At 39.6% G+C, this 23,673-nt stretch overlaps 1 protein-coding gene across 1 annotated transcript in view; it reads right to left on the bottom strand.

Moving 5' to 3' along the window:
* The window catches only part of man1a1 (mannosidase, alpha, class 1A, member 1), a 445,121-nt gene extending 421,764 nt beyond the window's left edge, over nucleotides 1–23,357 (bottom strand). Inside the window, exon 1 of the mRNA XM_073057385.1 lies at nucleotides 22,536–23,357. Coding sequence (XP_072913486.1) covers nucleotides 22,536–23,057 — 522 coding nt within the window. The 5' untranslated portion in view covers nucleotides 23,058–23,357. The remainder of the gene's footprint in view (nucleotides 1–22,535) is intronic.
* Nucleotides 23,358–23,673: the final 316 nt, after the last annotated feature.

Here is a 23,673-nt window from a genome sequence, read left to right as displayed (position 1 = left end):
CAGTCCACTGAACTGTCGAATAGAGTAGAAACCAAAAACTCCACTAGCAGCAGAACACTTGTTAAAATAATAAGCAAACAAACCAGGTGACCAGTGAAAACAAAGTACCAGGTTTTGAGGAACTGGAATGCACCGCCTTTATGGATGCTGGAAGCAGATTCAGTGCTGACCTTCAAATGAAAATTGGATAAATAGTTAAAGGAACATGACAAAAATATTGAGAGTTCAATTATTCTTTCAGAAGAACCTGGCCAAATAAACAAGCTATAGGTAAAGCAGTTTTTTTGTCATGGAAATTTGGGCTTAAGTCATGAGGGCAGAAGAAAAAATAAAATTTGGTCAGGAAGGACAAAAATGGGAAATATGGGAAGGAAGCCGCAAATATTTATATTTACTTATTCAAGAGTCTTCATCTAACATACATGGGGCAGTGCCTTGAAGTGTTTTTTTACAGGTGCTTTAGAATGGTTTAGAATGAACAAGATTATCAGCTGCCATTTTCATACTTATTCAAGAAATATCATATAGATCATACTTTCACACCAGTGTTTTCCAATTTACTTCATCTGTCAATGTCTATGTCAAGGTCAACAATGGTTCTTCCAAACCAAGACAGCTAGACCAATTTAAAATACATACCAGAAATTCAAACCAGAAATATTTTTTTCTAAAGCGTTGGAGGTCATCAATAATAATTGATTCAAAGAACACTCAGGTTCTACGATTCCCGTGAATAACTCTTATCCCGAACCTGAGCTTCATTCTGAGATGCATTAGTCTATAATTCTTTAAATCATCCAAATTTAAAATCAGCTAATTGCTGTTTGTATTAATAATAAAGATTTTAAATAATTCCTTAATCTAATTCTGGATTAACAAAGGATGTGGGCATTTGAATGAGGATAACTAACAAGCTGCATGCATATATTGGTAATAAGGTAGGCAATTAATAAATTACCAATTGCCATCTATTATCTGAGTCACTTTACAAAATGACTAACAGCCAGGCTTGGATGCTGATTTCATCAATAGCAGGTCAATTATTTCATGTTTTAAAGGCACTACTTTTCCCTTCATATCCAACTGGTTTTTGGTTCTGCTAGAAACCACTTTAAAAAAAAAATAAGATTTGTACTTTTTAACAAACTCATGTATTTTTCACACTTACTAGCAGAAAACGGTATAGCAGCTAAACTAACGGTTTATCACCTTTCTCATTTTTAATTGGTTAAGTATTAGCACATTACCAACGATGCAATTGTTATAATTACGTAGCCGATTAACTAATTCATCACTAAGTAATTTTCTTTATCTATTCTATAAAAGTGATAGATTTTTCAGAAACATAATCTTTTTTGCTTTGTCTTACACCCCTTATCATTAATTCCCTTCTTAGCATTGTCTCTCAGCCCTTTATTTAGCTTGCTTAGTATCTGTACTTCTGTTTGTACAAAATAAACTGAAATCTTCAAATTAAGACTGCTTGCCATTTTTGACTCCCAGAAGAACCCTGAACATTGAAAATTCAACAGAGATCCAACAATTCCAAACAAACTGGTGGCATGGAGAATTCAAACTGCCTTTCCCACAAATATATAATCACCCCTTTTTGATGCAGGTTTTCTCCAATATGCAAATGAAAGAACAAGTGTATCATTGCAACAGATAATTAGGGTGAAAACTATAATCATGCAGAATATTATGCATACCATTCTTCCCTGAGGAGCAGTAGATTTACCTTCACTATGAATATTGTGTTCTGCTCAGCTATGAGACAATACTGTCCAGTGCTCCCAAATAATTTTTACACATATCTAATTGATAAAGCAATGACCTTCTCAGTGGGAGGTGGAATTTGTGGCAAGTGAAGAAGTTTGCACTAAAAATTGTTTTTTTAAAAAAATTCCTTTAAAAAGTTGCATTATTCCTGCATCTGGAACAATTTTTACTCCATAATTGACCTTGAAGCACATATTAAATTTCCAACTGCTTTACAGGTAATTTTGTTTCACACCATTCTACTCTGGACTTTCCAGCCTATATTTTTCACCAGTTAAACATTCTGAGGTTCGCAATTTAATTCCAGTCACCATCCATCATAAATAAATTGCCATGCAGGACTAGAGCCTTCCTTTGACATCGTGGAACGTTTGCAGGTAATTCAAACAGCATTTCAATTCAGGAAAAGCAATTGCTAGGTAAGGTACCCTAGTTAAACCTTATCATCTGAAATACACAAGTCTGTTTTTAATTGTACATTTGTTATTACATATTCATTTATATTCTGACAACAAAAGGCAAGCTAATAACTTGGATGTCCTCCACATTGGCTCAAATGTTTTGGAAGCAACCATAAACATTACTTTCCTGCATGTTCTATGGGTTTCTTGCTTTAATGTCAACTCCTTGCCTCAAAAACTTTTAATTATTCAGAAAATTGAAAACAGCACAGGCTACATAGAAACCTAGCTGATTGAACACCACACTGATCCACGTTAACCTGACATTCTCCTGTGACACTCAGCTGTCCTAACAAATGGATTACAAAAGCTATTATTAATAATGCATTGAGGAGAAACTGATTAAAAATAGATTTAGAGAAAGCAAAGGTTCAGAAATGCTTTAAAAATACTCTGCTGTAGAGCAAATGCTGGAGATTAGAGTTACCTTTCCCCCCAAAGTAACAGTGGTTCATCAATCAATCTGTACACAGCATGTTTTGTTCTTGGGCTATGCCATTTATACACAGGTTAGAAGCTAACAACTCTCTTATACTTACTTATTGCCCGTTATGTTGCTGGCATGTAGGGCAGCAATGAAGGTTCTCCATCTCTGTCTGTCCTTGGCCATCTTCACCATTGTGACCCAGGAGATAAAATAAACCACTTGGTAGACCCGGTTGAGCCTTGGGAGTAGGACATCACATGTCTGACAATTTTGTCCCTTCTCTACTGGTCAGGTAGGTAGAAGGAAGAAACTCACAACCATGTGGAATCTTTCATCATTTCAGAATGTCCCAAGGCAGCTTAAACAAATGAAGTACGTTGACCTTCTATCAACGTTGTTGAACAGTAAAGTCAACCACATTACTGTGTTAGTTTCCCCCCCATTTTAAAATAATTAATAATCCTTACAATGGGACATTTTATAATCTACTGTCCGCACACCTCTCATTTGTCAATACAGTGGATTCCGTTTAATCGAATACATTGGGACCAGTTTATTTTGCCCAATAAAGTGGCTTCCCCCATTAGCTGAATTTTTATGGAAATAATTAAAAAGGTATTTTACAAAAAGGCAAGCTACTGTTTAAATGAGTAACAAATTATGCACTTGAACAAAATACAGAACAAATCAGAAGACTACCAATACTACTGGTGGTTGCCCGTCTTATCCAACAATGACAGGAAACCTGTGTAGGAGATTTTTAAAGTGGAAAAGCCATTGCACTGGGACAGTTCCACTCTCTCCACCTAGGAAGTCTAGGTCCAGTGAAACAAGCAAACATCACAACTGGGTCGCTACCTGGTTGCAGTGGATGACCATGATGACTTCTTTTCCTTGTCATGTCCTTGACGCTTCACCTTCCTGACCACTGGATCTTACTGTAGATCCCATCCTCCCAGTACGCCGGAGCAGACTGCATACTAGGATAGGTATGTCCCTATCTCACTGGGGTACAAGGATGCCAGCTACTCTAACCTGGTTTAAGTCACCTGTTAGCAGCATAGGGGTGTGGCTGCTGTCACATGCAAACTGCCACTTGGAGCCACAGATGAGAGCTGAGCATCCAGTGGGGACTAAAGGTAACCTTCAAGATGCTACCTCAAATTCTTCATAGTTCATAGTGATAATAAACGAAAATGGTTTTGTTTTCATTCCCGGTTGTTTCTGGAATTTCCATGTCTGAATGGTTGAAACCACTGTGATCAAAACAGTTCTGAATTGTCTTACTGCTCATTTCTCTAAGCATGGTGTGGTGTCTAATGGCCACATGACATGCATGCAACTGATGCTGTCTGAAAATGTCCAGCAACAGTCTGCTGCCCCAGTTAAGCAGCATATCATCCAAAATAAATGAAGGGGATCCTTGCTATTTTCTCAGTTTGTTTTTTTTCCTCTTTTGGAGCTGTCCCAAGTAAGTGGCTTCTCTAATTAACAGATGGTCCAATTAACCAGAATCCAGTATATACTAAACAAAACATCACCTTTTCAAACAAATATAGACATCATGAAACACTAACTTTCTTGTTGTATTTGCAATGTCCTAGTCAGAGGCTGCTTCACCCTTCGCCACAGCCCTTGGAACTGTTCTGGCTCAACCCACAACTCCAAAATGACAGTAAAAGTGACTGCAGATGCTGAAAATCCAGATTGACAACAAGATGTTGGAAACCATTTTGGGTTAAGGCGCCATGGTAGCATAGCGGCCAGCACAATGCTATTGCAGCTCAGGGCATCACAGAGTTCAATCCTGATACCGTCTGTAAGGAGTTTGTTCGTTCTCCCCTTGACCACGTGGGTTTCCTGTGGGTGCTCCAGTTCCCTCCCACATTCCAGAGATGTATTGGTTAGTAGGTTAAATAGTCACTGTAAATTGTCCTGTGATTAGGCTAGCGTTAAGTAGGTGGGTCACTGGGCATTGTAGCTCGTTGGGCCGGAAGGGCCTAAATAACAATATGCTTCTGCATCTGTATCCTGATGCAGGGCCTCAACCCAAAACTTAGTCATATATCTTTTGTCTTCACAGATGAAATTTGAAATGAGTTCTAAAATCATTCCATACGTTTGTCACATCTACATGAAACGTTGCTGTATAAAAGCAACATCATCAAAGATCTTCACCACCCAAGACATGCTCTTTTCTCACTGTTTCCATCAGGTAGAAGATACAGACGCCCAAAGGACTTGCACCCACATTATCTACACGTGCAGCTTGCTTACAGTCAGCATGTCAGTTCCTGATGTTTACAGTTTGCAGATCCTGTTACAGTTACTGTTCTATAGATTTGCTAAATACCCCCATGGAAAAATCTCAGGGTTGTATATGGTAACATTAGATACTCTGATAATAAATCTTACTTTAAACTTTCTTAAACCTTACACTGCATAGTACTTTACTACAAAAACTCCATTCATCCGCCTCAATGCCTTTTCTTTATGTATTGTTAACAATCTGCAGATAACCTCACACAACTTCTCCACTGTTCACTAATCTTTACGCACTGCCATTCAAACACACATCTATGACTTTCAGTCTTTGGATCAACATATATTTTGCAAAAATCCATCTCTTTCTTCAAAGTAGAAGGCAATGAGCAAACAGCAGGCATTTTTTCTTACAACCAAAAACAAAGACGGCCCCAAGACACTTTGCCCCACAAAGGCTGAACAAGCAAACAAGAGACAAAATACCAAAGGAACAAAGCATCTCTAGTAATCATAGAAGCTATCATATGAAATGATGCACAGGGCATGAAGGGATTTAAACAGTTTAGCTACAAGTTAAGACATTAAATGAGTCCCTGTGGGGGATTCAAAGTCACAATGTCTGCAGAAGTGTAAATCTGATAAGCAGGCAGAAAATGGACAAGAAAGTGATGAGCAAAACTGAAAAGCTGATATTCACAAAATGTGGAATGTGAGGAACTAGATAGGAGCTCAAGAAGAGTCATATGTGGGGGCAACAAAGGCATAATAATGGCAGCAGATTTGCCATGACACAGAAGCAGTGCTGCTGAAGTAGAAATACATGAATTATCGATTAGAAAGGTTTGGACTCAGGAAGAACTGGTCAGCTCACACAGAGTGGCAAGATTGCAAGCACTTTAAGTCATCTCAGTGGCTGCAGGTGTGGTGGGTGAAGGAAGTACAAAGGAAATTTTGACGTGGATTCAACTCAATAGGATATTATGGCCAAAGACAATGACTTCAGTCTTTTCAGTGTTTAACTGAAGAAGATTCCAACTCGTCCAAGGTTAGGTGTCAAGCATTTTAAATTATGATCCTAATTTGCAATGTACCTTGTTAAATTAATAGGGTGCTATTGCACTTGCCAAAGCGCAACTGCAGCCGCTTCCAGCATCAATCAGCTTAACAGGGCTTGGATAGAGTGCAGTTTAATTCATACAGCAACTTGACAACAAAAGTGACATTACACAAAGTGAAAACAGAGGGGACGCAGTCCCATTGACTACACTTCAGAGATGTTTGGGACATCCCAAATTCACAAAAGCCATTGTATAACTTAAAATTCTTTTTTTTCTTTACTCTGTTAAAACAGGAAAACCAAATTGAATGCATTTAAACATGTTAGATTTTCAAATTCCAACCCTGACAAACACTGTTAAAGTTTTATCAAAGAACAGGAAGAAAGCCAAATGGCAGGATGGGTGGGGTTCCACTGCACACTGCAAACAGCAATTTCTTTCAAGTTAAATCTGCAAAATTTTCAAGCAGTTCACAGGACCAAGTTTCACACCCACATGCAATACATAGCCTGAACAAACATCGACTTGAATGCATTTAGTTTATTTCCATCTGTTTCTCTCTCTTCCAGATCCTCACATCATGGTAAAAATGGCCAAATGTTAATCTAATTTCATTCCATTTTCATTTCAAACCACAACAGTTGTTCTAAACCAACCTCTTATGTAGAAATGAATGGAGCACATTAATTACAAATGCAGAGTTAAGTTTTGTAGATTCAAGAGACTGTAGATGCTGTACCCTGGAACAACAAGCAATGTGCTGGAGGAACTCTTAGAGACAATATTCCTTCTCTCACAACATTCACTGAGTTCCTCCACAACACTGTTAGTTGTGCTAGAATTAAGTTAAAAGTAGACTGGAACACAAAACCACATTTTTGCTTTAAGTTATCATCAATTTGTTAAATTAATATACACAAACACAGTGAGGGTGGAGCTCCGCGGAGTGGGGAAGGGACTGTTGGTAGGTGGCGTGGGTGCAGTCCTACCCATCCCTGAGACCAGTCAAGTCCATTTGATTTTGAACTACTGGTTGATTGATTAATATAGAATCAGGTTTATCATCACTCACATATGTCATGCAATTTGTTAATATAAAAAATGGGCTGTGTACCAAGTAGACAACTTTAATAAACTGGAACCAAGCCATGTGTCATCCTCAAACTCTTACACAACTGGCAAAATTGTTATCTGTATAGCCTTAAGACGTGGTATCAATGTGGATTTATAATCTTCCAGCTTGGACAGTGAACAGGAGAACAAATTCACCTATCACTTCTATATTTCATTCAGTATTATGATGTGGATATTGCTGACAAAGTACCCGCTTATCTCATGAAATAACACTGTCAAAATGTCTTCAAAATTCAGTGCAGGTCATGCGGTAATGTTGACTATAGAGGTTCAAAACTCAGACCCAGTGACCAGCAAATGGCAGCAATCTACATTGGGGTCTATATAATGCATATCAGTATATCTGCACCCTACAGTACTATGCAAAAGTCTTAGGCACATCAATATGAGTGAGGTTGATGCTCTGGAGCATGTTGATATATAGGGAGAGGAGGTGTCGGAGTTGTTAAAATACATTAGGACGGATAAGTCCCTGGGGCCTGACGGAATATTCCCCAGGCTGCTCCACGAAGCGAGGGAAGAGATTGCTGAACCTCTGGCTAGGACCTTTATGTCCTCGTTGTCCATGGGAATGGTACCGGAGGATTGGAGGGAGGCGAATGTTGTCCCCCTTGTTCAAAAAAGGTAGCAGGGATAGTCTGGGTAATTATAGACCCTAAAGTCTGTGGTGGGAAAGTTGTTGGAAAAGATTCTTAGAGGTAGGATCTATGGGCATTTAGAGAATCATGGTCTGATCAGGGACAGTCAGCATGGCTTTGTGAAGGGCAGATTGTGCCTAACAAGCCTGATAGAGTTCTTTGAGGAGGTGACCAGGCATATAGATGAGGGTAGTGCAGTGGATGTGATTTACATGGATTTTAGTAAGGCATTTGACAAGGTTCCACACGGTAGGCTTATTCAGAAAGTCAGAATGCATGGGATCCGGGGAAGTTTGACCAGGTGGATTCAGAATTGGCTTGCCTGCAGAAAGCAGAGGGTCGTGGTGGAGGGAGTACATTTGGATTGGAGGGTTGTGACTAGTGGTGTCCCACAAGGATCAGTTCTGGGATCTCTACTTTTCGTGATTTTTATTAACAAACTGGATGTGGGGGTAGAAGGATGGGTTGGCAAGTTTGCAGATGACACAAAGGTTGGTGGTGTTGTGGATAGTGTAGAGGATTGTCCAAGATTGCAGAGAGACATTGACAGGATGCAGAAGCGGGCTGAGAAGTGGCAGATGGAGTTCAATCCAGAGAAGTGTGAGGTGGTACACTTTGGAAGGACAAATTCCAAGGCAGAGTACAAAGTAAACGGCAGGATACTTGGTAGTGTGGAGGAGCAGAGGGATCTGGGGGTACATGTCCACAGATCCCTGAAAGTTGCCTCACAGGTAGATAGGGTAGTTAAGAAAGTTTAAAGGGTGTTAACTTTCATATGTTGAGGGATAGAGTTTAAGAGTTGTGAGGTAATGATGCAGCTCTATAAAACTCTGGTTAGGCCACACTTGGAGTACTGTGTCCAGTTGTGCTCACCTCACTATAGGAAGGATGTGGAAGCAGAAGAGTACAGAAGAGATTTACCAGGATGCTGCCTGGTTTAGAGAGTATGCATTATGATCAGAGATTAAGGGAGCTAGGGCTTTACTTTTTGGAGAGAAGGAGGATGATGGGAGACATGATAGAGGTATACAAGGTATTAAAAGGAATAGATAGAATGGACAGCCAGCTCCTCTTCCCCAGGGCACCACTGCTCAATACAAGACAACATGGCTTTAAGGTAAGGGGTGGGAAGTTCAAGAGGGATGTTAGAGAAAGGTTGTTTACTCAGAGTTCAGTTCAGTTTCAGTTTATTGTCATTTAGAAAACACAAATGCAATGCAGTTAAAAAATTAGACAACGTTCCTCCAGAATGATATCACAAAAGCACAAAAACACATGGTTGGTGTGTGGAATGCACTGCCTGAGTCAGTGGTGGAGGCAGATACACTAGTGAAATTTAAGAGACTACTAGACAGGTATCTGGAGGAATTTAAGGTGGGGAGGTTATATGGGAGGCAGGGTTTAAGGGTCGGCACAACATTGTGGGCCAAAGGTCCTGTACTGTGCTGTACTGTTCTAATCTATGTTCTATATATGTGTATAGCTATGGGGCCTAAGATTTTTGCATAATACTGTAGTAATTTTATGTATTGCAATGAACTGCTGTCACAAAAGAAAACAAGTTTGTAACATATGTGAGTGATGATAAACCTGATTTTGATATGGGTCTCTATTGTGGACTGACAGTGGGAAGGGGACGGGAAGAGGAGAATCATGATTGGAAAAAGGGGGAGGGGGGGAGGGAGGGGGAAGCACCGGAGAGACACTTTGAAATGATAAATAAAACAATTGTTTGGAATCAAATGACCTTGCCTGGTCTCAGGTCTGTACTCTAGCACTCCTCCACTGCCACTTGTCTCATATACCTCCACCCCCCACCCCCCCCCCCCCATGGCGCTCTACACTTGCCATTCCCAACATCCTTTGCTCATTTCAGATTTACAGTCTCTCTCTGCTCCATGTTGACAAATAGTTTACTGTGCAAAAGACTTGGGCACACAGTATGTGTCAAGACTTTTGCACAGTACAGTACATTTGCATGCCCAATAATAAAACCAAATGTAGTGGCAACCACAAGAACACAACAAGAATTAGCAGTAATTGAATATGCTTGTTACTATGGTGTGTTGCAGGATATCAGATCACCATTCTTGCTTAACTTAAATTTGACATACCACAAGACGTAACATAACCCAATTATATTTCTCAGTGTTCTTAAATTCTAATCTAATATACTCTGTACGGAAAGTCAAAATTAACATTACAATCAGTGCCAGGTTTTGTAAATCTCAGCTTCCAAGTACTTCTAGCCCAAAAGACTGATATTTAATCCATAGACACCCAGATCAGTTCCATTTTCACCTCATAATTCCAGCTGGAAATACTAGTTTTTTTCCCCAAAGGCAGACATCCAAACCATTAAGGTAAAAACTACCACAAAGTTTACTCAAACGCTGCAAAGTTACATTGACATATAACAGAGGTAGGTTTGTTTGTTTTAAAACATACCCTCGGAGGAGGCATATTTATTGAGTTTACTCACTGGGTGCATATCAGATATCAATTAGATATGTTGTCAATAGATTTCAAACTGATTAAAATTAATTTGAGAGTCAACATATTGTTCTGAAAAAAAAATTTCCTCTGATGGTGCAGAATTTGTAATCACCATTACCACTAAAAGCAGCTGATTCTGCATACTTGAAACATTATTCAATTAAGTATATAGATTCTATATTTGTTTTCTATTAAGCACCAAATTTCTGAAGACAATCCAATTAGTTAGAAATACAAGGAGAAATTAACTTGATAGCAGTAGAATAGGAACCAAATAATGAACTCTATTCAATAGCAAGTACCAACGCCAACATCAACATTCTTTTAAACTCATGATTAACCAAAATCATTGCAATAACAAAGTTCTACAACATTTGCAAGAAACATGATTTTACTTCTGATCACACCAGAAACATATTTCAGGCTTTAGTTTTGGATATCTTGCAAATACAAGAGGAATTCTTGTGGATATGAAAAACCCACTGGCACTTCAATTGTAACTTGTTATCAGCAGAAAACCACATGCTTGATTCTAAATTTGGAAAAAAAAATTAATATCAGAGTGATTGGGGTGAGTGTGGTGGGTTACCTCAAACTCATCTGCTTAAAGACAGGCCATTAAGATGTATACGCCTCAACAAAATAGCATAGTTCCAAGTAATCTCTTGGTCGATTATCTAAATTCACAATAAATTCCTACATCAACTCTTCACTACTCTTCATATTTGCTGCCTGCCTTGCTGAAGAGAAGCTTCAACATTAGGGCCATGGGTTTCCTGTGGGTGCTCCAGTTTCCTTCCACAGTTGAAAGACCAACTGGTTAATTGGTCATTGTTCTGTGATTAGGCTCGGGTTAAATAGGTGGGTTGCTGGGCTGGGTAGCTGGTTGGGCTAGATAGGCCTGTTCTACACTGTATTTCTAAATTTAAAAAAAAATAAAACATTAGTATTCTTTTTACTTTATAAATGGAAAGAATAATTGTTGAAAAAGCCCTTAATGACAAAGACTTTGTTTATCAACAGAATGGACAAAACAAGCAAGTGTCCTTCACTCTTGATTTCTTTTGCAGAATCTACAAGTTATCTTATGTTATTTTTTTTTGAGATACACCGTAGAACGGGCCCTTCTGGCCCATTGAGCCACACTACCCAGCAACTCACCTATTTAACCCTAGGGTTCACCGAACAATTTACAATGAACAACTAACCTACTAACTGGTACGTGTTTGGACTGTGGGAAGAAACTGGAACACCTGGAGGAAACCCACGTGCTCACGTACAAACTTCTCGCAGAGGACGCCAGAACTGAACTCTGAGCTCTGACACCATGAGCTGTAATAGCATCGTGCTAACTGCTACAATACCATTGTACCCTATAGAATTTTTTTAAATTGGACCCTCTCATTCTCTCACGCAGCACTCCATCCACTAACAGTGGAGTCTAGTTAATTGGGCCATCAATTAATCAGGGCAGCCATTTATTTGGGACAACGCTTAAATAACAAAAAATAAGATTGAGAAAATAGCTGGGATTCCTTTCATTTATTTGAGACACTACACCACTTAACTGGGGCAGGAGACTGTCGCCCAACAGTTTCCAACTAGCTTCAGTCACTTGCATTTGCGTGGCCATTTGACACTATAGCATGCTTAGTGTGAACAGTTTTTAAAATAGTATCAGCTGTGTGTGTTTGTGTTCAGAAAGCAATGACTTTTGCCACTGACATTTGGCGAGAAATAAGCAGATAAATCAGAACTGTTTTCCTCAACACAGTTTCAAGCACTCAGGCTTGGAGATGCCAAAAACAGCTGGGAGTAATTACAAGTTAGGAATTACGAAGTATCAACAATCATCTTGAATATTACAATGAAAATGATTGTTTGGAGGCTGCAATACTCTAAAGCATTAAATGAAGGCAGTCCATTATTTGTATTAGGTGTCCGTGCTGATTTTGTTTATGTACAATCAATCAAAAGAACACAGCAGATGAATTCCTCTGTCAATAACTATTAGGAACTAATACAGTTTAATAGAACTGTAACAGTATTGGTAGCGTTCTAATTTCGTATTTCACTTAAATACATGAAATGAAAGTTTGTACTTTTTTTTAAAAAATCCTTTAAACTATTTCAATGAAACTTTGGGTAATTGGGACTAAATGTACTGGTCCCGATGTGTCCCAATTAACCAGAATCCATTGTATATTGCATTATTCCATTTTAAGTGTAGAAAATTATTTGGATCCAAATGTCAACAAATGTTAACATCAGGTATGCACAACACTCCAATAGAAAGATGCAACCAGCAAAACTTTGGAGAAGGGGTGAATCACCACTAATAAGAGGAATGTAAAACTAAATTCAATGAAGACAGAAATCCTTTGAAATCACACGCCCTTAGCACATTACTCAATTCCCCAACATTCCTCAAGAACTGGCACTATGAGAAGCTAAGATACAGTAGGCCCCAAAGTCCCTCAAGTCTTTTCAATCATTCACTGGGACCTGGTTTCCACTTCCTTAAAACAGTCCCACAACCTTCAACAACCTATTGCCTTAAGTAAAATATAAGTACACCAAAGTACACGTGCTCCAGAAAACATTGGTATGTTATCTTACACATGGAGTAACAGGGAGGGTGCCAGTGTTTCACACACTTGAAAAGCTTACATTTTTAATCCAAACAGCAATTTGACTAAATCCTTGCTTCCGCCAGAGCTTCTGCTTTGTGGTTTACAACGCTGCAAAAGGAAAGTGAAACTAATGGGACTGCTCTCTGCTCACAGAACTATGTTTCCTCTCAAATGAACCAAAAGTACAGAGAATAGAACCGCAGATTAAACTGCCCAGAGCAACAATAACGCACAGTGCCTAAGGTAGATGTGGGTGGAGGGGTGGAAATTAGAATCTGATTGCTGGTGAGTGCTTCGTCCTAAACTATTTAATTAAGAAAGTTAGATTCCATCAGCTATTAAATACAGTATATTGCAATACTGCAGTACAGGTCAATTTTATCTATTCAGGGTTGCATCAGAATGGCAAAACAAACTATCATAGAAAAGACCATAATGGCTCTGCACAGCCAAGAAGGGCCAAAAGGCCTGTTTCTGTGCTGTAATGTTCTATGGTTCTAACTGCTATCAATAAAAAAAACTTAAATGAATTCAAATAATTTCTACCATTGCTATCAGCTTTACCTTACACCTTAAATAATTGTACTGCCAACTTCCAAAAGAAGAAATTTCCCAGGACAAATTCAAGCTTCCTAACTTTGAAGTGCAGCAGCAACATCCTAATGTCAATTTCAAAGAAAACACTGCTTACAACAATAATCTCCAAATATAAAGTGTTGCAATTGGAATTACACATTGCAGTTGATTTTGTTCCAGTAATATTTCAACACTGCTGTACAAGTAACTTGATAAAGTCAAGAAAACTTACATTTGTACAGAACTGCTGGCATTAAGTCACCCATTAGTATTGCACAGAGGCAGTAATGAACAATACAAAAAAATTACAGGAGACAAACAAAAGCACAATTGGATAGAATTGGAGGAAGCTTTTGAAGCAAGTACCCATGCAAACAACAATCGTTTAAACAAAAAGAGGTGTGTAATTCAAGAATTGTTAGCTGCTCTCTCTTTGTTCTGTGACGAAGCAAGGAAAAACAGTAGGCAAAAAGTGATAAGACTAAAGATGAGAGCACAGCTTTTTAGAGCAAATTATACTAATTGCAGAATGCCATGTGCCATCAAAGGTGGAATGGCCCAATGAGTGACTACATAAATGAATGATAAAAAAAAGTTTAGATGTGAAAACAGTGCACCTGCAGAGGGAAAAAGTACATTGAGTGCCAATGGCCCTTGGTGAGCTGAATGGAGGTGGTGTGGTGATGCTTATGTAATCAGATGGTACAAAGTCTACGAGATAGAAGTGAGCTTCTCAGGGAACCAGTGTCAGCATGTAATGATTAGATCAAACATGAGCAACCACTACACTTATACACAGACATTAACATCTAACTAAATGGCCAAATAAATAAATTATCATGATCCAAGACAAAATTTCTGGTAGCTTTATGAATGTTCTGGCTTTCTCAAAGCAAAAGTCAGTTTGTATTATCACACCAAAGACTACACAAATTCAAAACTGTCCAACCATACACTGCATGTGAGATCGAGCAAATTGCCTACACCATGCTCCTGCCAGTTCTGAGAATTAATATATGACACTGTTAAACCATCACATTCTAGGCAACACTAGATTCATATACCATCAGAATACTTGGCAGCATCAAAATGCAGGGACAGGCAAAACACAACTTTGCACTTGCATGAATATGAGCTATCGCTAACAAAGAAAACAGATAGTTCAAAATCTTCGGAGTTTTTTCAGTTGGTTCTGACAGAGTTGCGTGGAAATTATGTTGAAAATGATCTTACATAGTCAGTTAGCATTTATATGGGTCATGGATTCATGGATGAGAAATTTTATGTCAAAAAATTCATCGATTCAATAATCTAGAATTTTAGCTAGCTTATTTAACGTTGTATGATATTCTTCTGGACATCCATAAACTGCCATTACATTGTCTTCAGAATACTGATCCATAACAAGCGTCATGTATGACTTCTTTCTCTGAAGAGATTCCACAAGTTTACATTGAGGCTTCAAGCCAGCTTGTATCACTAGGTTCTAAAAACACAAGCATGCATCTGCTGTAAACTGGAGGCCTTTCCTTCTCTCTCCGTGCCAATACAAAGCAGCTGCAATCTGCTTGGTTCAGACACCTGACAGCATGTGAAACCATGAAACTGTCAACTGACAAACACGGCAGAGAACACACACAAAAAAAAAATCCCCAAATCCTTCCAGCAACTACAAATCTGTTCAGTTTCAGGTAAATGAAAATTCTGAGAAAAAAAAACCAATCTGCAGAACTTCTATCAAACTAGTAAACATCCTTACAGATGCTGTGGTTAAAACAGATTTTGAAAACTAATTGCTGAAAATATTTCAAATTATTAAAAACATAAATGCTTATTTAAATCTTGCTACAGGCAAGACAAATTCACAATGCAGCCTTGTAGCGCACTTCTAATCAGAATCAGTTTTAATATCACTGGCATAGGTCAAGAATGTGTTGCTTTGCAGCAGCAGTACATTGCAGTATACAATAATAAAAACTACAAATTACAAAAAGCATACATAAAGAAAGAAAATTAAATAAGTAATACAAAATGAGAGAAGAAAACAATACTGAGGTAGTGCTCATGGGCTCGTCATCCATTCAGAAATTTGATAGCAAATGGAAGGAAGCTATTCCTGAAACATTGAGTGTGTTTCTTCAGTATGCTGTACCTCCTCCTTGATGGCAGCAATGAGAAGAGGGCATGCCCTGGTGATGGGGGTCCTTAATGATGGGATGCTGCCTTTTTGAGGTATCACATTTTGAAAGTGTCCAAGATGCTTGGGACCCTAAAGCCCATAATGGAGCTGGCTGAGTTTACAACTTTCTGCAGCTTTTTATGATTCTGTGCAGTGCTGCCTCAACGAATATCACTGGGTGATATTCATTGAGGAGGCTCACCCTGCTCTTTTTGGGCAATGGCATGATTGCCATTTTTTTGAAGCAGGTGGGAGCTTCCAACTATAGCATTAAGAGATTCTAGATGTCCTTGAGCACACCCGCCAGTTGGTTGGCACAGGTCTTCAGTGCCCTACCAGGTACACCATCATGGCCTGATGCCCTGTGAAGGTTCACCCTCTTGAAAGATGCTCCGACATCAGCCTTTGAGACAGATATCAGAGGGTTACTAGATGTTGCAGAGATTTCCACAAGAATAGTTTTATTCTCCCTTTCAAAACATGTACAAAAGACATTGAGCTCATCTGTGTGTGAAGCCTCATAGCCATTCATGATGTTAGGCTTCACTTTGTACAAAGAAATAGCCTGCAAATCCTGCCAGAGCTGACATGCATTCTGTCTCTAACCTTAACGAGAATTGTTCTTTTTTCCACTCTTAAAATAGCCTTCCGTCGGTCTACCTTGGATTTGCTGTATAGTTCTGGAACATCACGCTTAAATGATTTAGTCCTCAGCAGACTATGAATCTCCTGGTTCATCCAAGGCTCTTGGTTTGGTTTTGCCTGGTATGTTCTCAAAGGCACACGCTTATCCACATAGATCTTAATGAAGTGGCATACTCAGACTCGAAAATGATTCCCTGAATATTGTCCAGTCTACAGTTTCAAAGGATTCCTGGAAGAGCTTCTCCGCTTCCTTTTTGGACCACCTTTGTGGTCCTCATCACTGATGCTGCAGTGTTTAGTCTGACTACATGCTGGGAGTAGAAGAGCAGTCAGGTGATCGGACTTTCCAAAGTGTAGGCATGGGATGGCACAGTAAGCGTTCTTGACGGTGGTACAACAGTGGTGAAGTGTGTTGGCTACTCTGGTTCCACAGGTGATATGTTGGTGGAAGTTGCTCAGAGGCTTCTTCAAGCTGGCCTGGTTGAAATCCCCTGCAGTGACAGTGAAGACATCAGGGTGTGCAGTTTTGTGACTGCTGATTACATTGCTCTGCTCTTCCAGTGCCTGTCTGACATTGGCCTGAGGGGGAATGTACACCCCTACCAGGATGATGGCAAAAACTTCCCTCGATATTTGACTATTAAATATTCCAGTTTGGGTAAGCAGGACTGAGCCAGAACTGTCATGTTTGTGCACCACGATGAGTTGATCATTAAGCATACTCCACCTCCTCTGCCTTTTAAAGACTGAACTATCCTGTGTTTGCAGAGAACTGTGAAGCCATCAAGCTGCAGTACTGTATCCAAAATTGCCAGTGTGAACCACATTTCTGCGAAGCAAAATACATGGCAGTCCCTTATGTTCCTCTGGTACAGGAACCTTGCAAGCACAAAATCAGAAACCATGGAAATCACAAAATAGGGGTATTTCTGGATTTTTCATCAACAAGATAGGAAGGAGAGGGGAAGAGTTGATGCTGCTTACAGCTGTTTGTGCATGGAAGTGCAGCAAGGGACTTTGGGGTTTTTACATTTTTTCTGTCATTCATTCTTTGGGGCTTTTCTTCTGTTTCAAGGATGTCTGTAGAGAGTAAGAATTTCAGTTTGTATAATGTATACTTCCTCCGATATTAAATGGAACCATTGAGTGAATGAATTACAGGCTCTACAAGAGTAGGATGTGCCTGTCAGGTCAGGGTGTGAGCACCAAAGAATAGGGAATAGCTTTGACTGGAATTCCCCTCAGGTGCTGGGGCTAATTAAGTATCCAACTATAAAGTAGTCACTAGCAGTGAACAGGAAATATTCAGAGAAGACCGTCACAATGCAGCTCAGAAAGCAGGCCTAAGGTGGGAGGTAAGCAGCAGCAAAGGTAGTCATGGTTAGAACAAAGATATAGCAGAACATAAATGTGAGAGTGACAGGGGTCAGGTTATAAATTGTCTTCTACTGCCACACAAGGGTCCTAAAGATGTTATTGAACCACATAACTAAAGGGATTTTTTTGTGTTGGCTGGAAGGGAAATTAGGCACTGGGGAATCTAAATCCCATGGTCCATTTTAGTACTGACAACATTCCAACTGAGAGACATCAAGTTTTAAGAGGTAAGCAAAAAGCAGGACTTTGTGAATAAGATTCTCTGTATCACATATGGACAAGTTTAAAAACAGGCAGAGCAAGATAATCAACATGTGATTAAAAAGTGTATGTGGAACGGAGGGGTCTTTTTGGGAGCACTTCCAAAGGAGCAGATACCACCTCAGCTATAAAAAAGGGGCACATGTTCTCATAGACAAAGATAATAAAAAGGTTGCAAACTCTTTGAATAATTACAATAGTGTAAGAGATTTATAAGAAATTGAACAAACCTATAGTATTGACAACACAGGAGAGTACTAAAAAAGCAAACTATGAGAAAACAAAATAGAAATTGCAGGAAACGTTCAGCAGACCAGCCAGCATCTGTGAAGAGGGAGAGACAAAGTTAACATTTTAAATTGATAATCTTTCAATGGACACTTCACCTATCACCCCTTTTGTCATTTAATCTCCCTGGCCTCCAACCCATCGTAAATCTTCTTGTGCTCCCTTCAAAAACTTTGGAATCAAAGTGAGATTGCTGAAATATAATTATTATATATTAGGACTGGGAATTAAATGAAACAAGAGTATAACATGTTCAGAAAAGAGGGGCACACAAAAAAAGTATTGGTGTAGTTAAACTAATTAGAGATAAGATAAATGGTACTACCAAAAATGTGACACGGCCATCTATAAATCAGAAACAAAATCTGCCAGGATGAGGTTAAAAGACAACGATAATGATAGGATTCTTTTTTAATAGCTCTAATACCAGTGGACTGATGGGAAACAAAAATCCCTCATTTAAGGAGAATGACAGAACATGCTCAGGAAACTCTAATGAGCTTTAACATACGCAGCAGGAAAAGTAATGGAACTTCTCCTCAAAGCTGAAAATGAAGGACATCTAAATGAAAAAGAAGCTATAGATTTCAAAATGGAATCACCTTTAATGAGTAACATCAAGGGTTCCAAACTGAGCATAAATTATCCAGATTTCCAAAAGACTTTTGGCAAGTTGATACCTTGGAAAGAATAAAAGTACAACATGCAGTGTTCAGCACTAGTAGCAAAAAGGGTGGTGTGCAGCTGCAAGTGTTATGGTGCAAGATTCCTCAAGGATCACAAACTAGGAGTACTACTATTCATATATTTATATAATCAGAAGAAATTATCTATTCAAAAGTGATTGCAAAATAGTTTACTGTTGTGTCTATTCTGTGATGTATAATTTAATTGAAGTTTCTGCTAACTTATGTTTGACATGTTTACAATGTACTACACTGATGCATAAACCAACTTTTATGGCATTAATATCCTGTGTTTGTATGCCTCTGACAATAAACTTAAACTTAAGAAAACTAATTGCTATATTTATGAACAATGCCTATTTTGTGTTCCTGAGGTGGAAGGGTACTGAGAAGAGAGGCAACAAATTAAGTGATGATAAATTTACTAAGGATGTTTATAGAATTCAGCAGTGAATTTAAATTCTAATAATGTGACTTTGAAAAAGGCACAGTAGCACATGTACTACTAGTGAAGTAGGAATCAAAACAGGGAGAGGAATGGGTTAAGGCTATATTTTTTGGAACGTAGAAGATTGAGAGGAGCTTTGATAGAGGTATACAAAATTATGATGGGTACAAATAGGGTGAATGCAAGCAGGCTTTTTCCACTGGGGTTGGGTGGGACTACAACCAAAAGTCATGGGTTGAGGGTGAAAGATGAAAAGTTTAAGGGGAACACAATGGGAAACTTCTTCACTGAGTGTCATGAGAGTGTGGAACAAGCTGCCAGCACAAGTGGTGCATGCAAACTTAATTTCAATGTTTGTGATGTTTGAACATGTAAATGGATGGTGGGGTATGGAGAGCAAAGGTCTCTGTGCAGATTAATGGGACTAGGCAGTTTAAATAGCTTCAGCATGAACTAGATGGGCCGAAGGACCTGTTTCTGAGCTGTACTTTTCTACGACTAAAAGACTAATCAAGATAATTAAGATAATTTAAACATTGCATATTATTTCTGGATTTTAAATAACAAAGTTATGCTTAACTTCATTCAAACCTTGCTTTAGATTACACCACTGCTCTCTCATAACAGCACAGGAAGTTGGGGATTCTGCATGAAAGATTTACAATGAAGATACCAAAAGTTGATTAGCTCTCCGAGCAAGAAGCAGCATCCTGTGTCTTTTGACAGAAGAGATAAGGTTGAGGTAACTTAATAAGATTTATTTAATCTTGTGATGAGCTCCTCTAAATCAATGATTTAGCCTCTGAAATCAAAAACTGTGCCAAAAGTGTAGAGGATACCAAATTTTAAAAAAATTGTAGGCCTGGTGGGGTTGAGGAGGAGGGCAGTGGAATCAATACTCACAAGAGCTTCAAGTACAGAACATTAATAAAATTGCCAGCTGGGTGCATGATCATCAAATGAAGTTGATCAAAAGGAAGAATGGCAAACTCACATTACTTGAAGTTGCAAATTTATGTGAGGCTCCTGAACAAGGGGACCATAGAGCGCAGAAGGTAAATCAGTAGAAGTTGTACTAAAATGGTTAAGGCCATAAAATAAGCAAACCAAACATTAGAACACATTTCGAGAGGGCCGTAATGGAAAAACGATGAAATTAAACTGAACCTATGATCAACCTTGCTACAACCACATTTAGAAGACTGCAAATAATGCTGGTCCCTGTGTAATAGGATAGTGTGGCACTGGAGAGGGTGCAGAGGGAATTTATAATACTAATTTCAGAAATCGAAGGTATACATATATCAGTAAAAACCAAGGAAGTAGTCTCTTTTCCCAGGAGAAAAAGTAGCAGAGAAAAGACTACATGATTATGAAACATTTTGATGAAAGTTTAAGTAGGGAAAATGTTTCCACTTGTAGAAAGATCGTAACTAAATACTAAGTTCCTAAGATAGTCAACAAGAAACCAATACAGGGATGGGGGGAAAAAAACTACTTTACCCAAAGAGTGGTGAGAATCAGGAACACAATACATAGAGAGTAGCTGAGGTGAATGCATTTATTTAAGGGCAAATCACGTATACAAACAAGAGAAGGGAATAGAGAAGTAGCTGATAGATTTATGAGCAAGGATTATTTGGGCAAATAGGCCTGTTACAGTCAAATACAGTGCATCAAATTTAATTCTAGGTATAGAGCAGCATTCCATCAAGGTGGATAGTAAAGAGAAAGTAGTGAAGGATGGAGATCAATAAGTATAAACATCCACAAAAAGAAGAAAAAGTTGTCTCCAACTCTCAACAAGGAAAATCTTCATCGCGCAGAAAAAATAAATTTAAATTATATTCTGAAAATTACATTTCTTCTGACTCTGCTTCACACTTCTAAATAAATCTTGATTTTGTTTGAGCACTATTTTTAAAAAGGGTAAACCTGCCATTCTACTGTATGTTTGTTTTTTTTCCCTCTTTGCTTACACACTTAAGCCCCTAATAAGAAAACAAATTGAAACAAAGCCTTCCCTAAATGATTCTGAGTGAACTGCCTATTGGACTGAATGCCTATAGAACTACTGTTGGGAAGACGGCAAAACCTCCAGGTCTTGCTTCACTTGCAACACAGACCAAAGAAATTCAAAATAAATTCATAAACCATACATATATCTGTCCCACATTAGGCATAGCTGTGTACAAATGGTTTCCTGGATAATTCCACAATTGTTTTTAAAGCCATTATTGCATATAATGATAGGAGATAAAAGACAACGTGGATTACTCTCTACAAATGTGGCCCAACTTAATAACTGTCCAAGTGTAATTTTCCCCTTTGAAATCTCACCAAAACACTTCTCTAGCAACACACAGTCGCCTGCAGTTGCCAATCTTAGCGGCAACTTCATCAACTAAGAACATCCCATTCAAGTTCAGCCCATTCTTCAACGTCACATCAACTATTTTCTCGCAGGGATCAATAGCCAACCATCACCATCGGGGACATTAACAAGTAAATTCCCCAACTCTTCCCACTCGAACGTGCCCAGATATGGAAGAGTTACTTCCCAGGCTGTATATTTAGGACATGTAAACAGAATCGGGGAAATATGCGCTCTTTTAAGAAAATAACATTACCGTACTCCGACCGCTGAGAACAAATTACTTTAGTTCCACGTTTGAAAGGACTGATCTCTCTCTATGGCAAGTGTTATTCCAATTTTTTCTTTGCAATCCAAGATATTAAAATGAGCATAAATCATTTTAAATCCATAAATGGTTTAGAGAATTTGAAGCTCTTGCTTCATACCCACTCGCTTGTCACGCTGCAGGCTTTTGAGTGACGTTTTTTGTGTATTAAAGGCGTCATATAAATGCAAGTGAAGGGTGTTTTTAAATTTCTACACACATCTATATAGCAGATTTAAAGCCCCCGGGAATCCACAGCCTTCTTCCTTTTCCATTTAAACCAGCCTGACGTTGTGGAGTGCGCGACTCTGACACAACTCGAGACTTGCACAGGGGAGCTGACTCCAACACCGAAAACACTGATGGAGGAACGGTCGCCTGAAGTGCCCCCAGAGACTCAGCAGAAGGAAGTTGACAGCCCTTACACTGGCCATTGCACACAAAGTGACGGGACCAAGAGGGTAAGGAAGCAAAGAGAAGACAAGTAATCCCGTGTGCTGTACCTCTTTGATCTTGGCTTGTCTCTCTCGCGTTTTAGGGTCGCTCGGTTCACGCCCTGTTGCGCCCACAGGTTTGCGGAAGACGACATTCGGCAAGCGCGGAGCCACTTCTTTCCTGCTGGCCGAATCCTGCACAACTTTCTGCTTCTCCTCTCTGATGTCCTGCTTTATCTGCTCAGGCAGCTTTTGCAGGGTGTCCTTCGCCTCGCGCAGAGCCTTCTCGTGGTCCTCTCGGATCTTGCTCAACTTATCGCTCTCCAAGTCCCTGCCGCCGTCCAGCTTCGGTCCGCTGCCTGCCGTCGAAGTCTGCTGCGAGTGGAAAAACACCCCGCTCAGCAGCTTGGATGAGTCCGGTAGAAAGAAAATCGCACCGAAGCACAGAGTGATAAAACCACTGAAAACTAAGAGCAGCAGGAATTTCTCAGTCAGTCGAAAGGCGGGCCGGTTGATTAAAACCGAATTGTTCGTCCCTGACTTCCGACTAATACTAGGATTAGTAAAAGGCAATAGAGTTGTCGTTGGCATTTCTCTTCCTTGTATTTTTGTCGTTAAAATCGAGGAAATAAGAAACTGCTCAACACTTTAAAAAAATGTTTGAGACTTTTGTCAGTTGCCAGAAACTACAGGAGAGAGGCTTTATCCTTGCGGATCTCTGAAAAGGGAATGCCTGAGAGACTGAACTGAACAAGTGGGCAGGCTGTTGCTGAATGCATCACCTGTCCATGGTGTAACACGTCTGCATTACAACTGGCGGCAGCGAAAAGGAAAGCCCTGGTACTGAGACCAAGCGCACAAGCCCAGCCTGAGACCGGGAGTCACAGAGGAAGCCCGCCCCCGCCCCGGGAGGGACATCGGCCTCAACCTATCGCGCGCCGCCAGCCGCGAGCTCCGGGCCCGTGTTCCAACGCCATGTCGCTGAAAGCGTGCTCGACCAATACGCGCGCTCTGGGGGCACAATGGGAGGAGGGAACGCGCGGCCCTTCCTCTGTGCTGGATGACAGTGCCGGGCGCGCGCCCGCGCCCGCGCGCGCGAGCGAACTGGAGAGATGTTTGTATTCCACCCATCACATGATGTCCTTCCAAGACCACCAAATAAAACAACTTAATTCTTCACGCCCTCTCTCGCTTCCGCGTTCCAAAC

Source organism: Hemitrygon akajei, chromosome 9 (genome assembly GCF_048418815.1).
Source record: "Hemitrygon akajei chromosome 9, sHemAka1.3, whole genome shotgun sequence".
In the NCBI taxonomy this organism is placed as follows: domain Eukaryota; kingdom Metazoa; phylum Chordata; class Chondrichthyes; order Myliobatiformes; family Dasyatidae; genus Hemitrygon; species Hemitrygon akajei.
The sequence above is the reverse complement of the archived record's forward strand: the minus strand, read 5'-3'. Positions and strand labels throughout refer to the sequence as shown.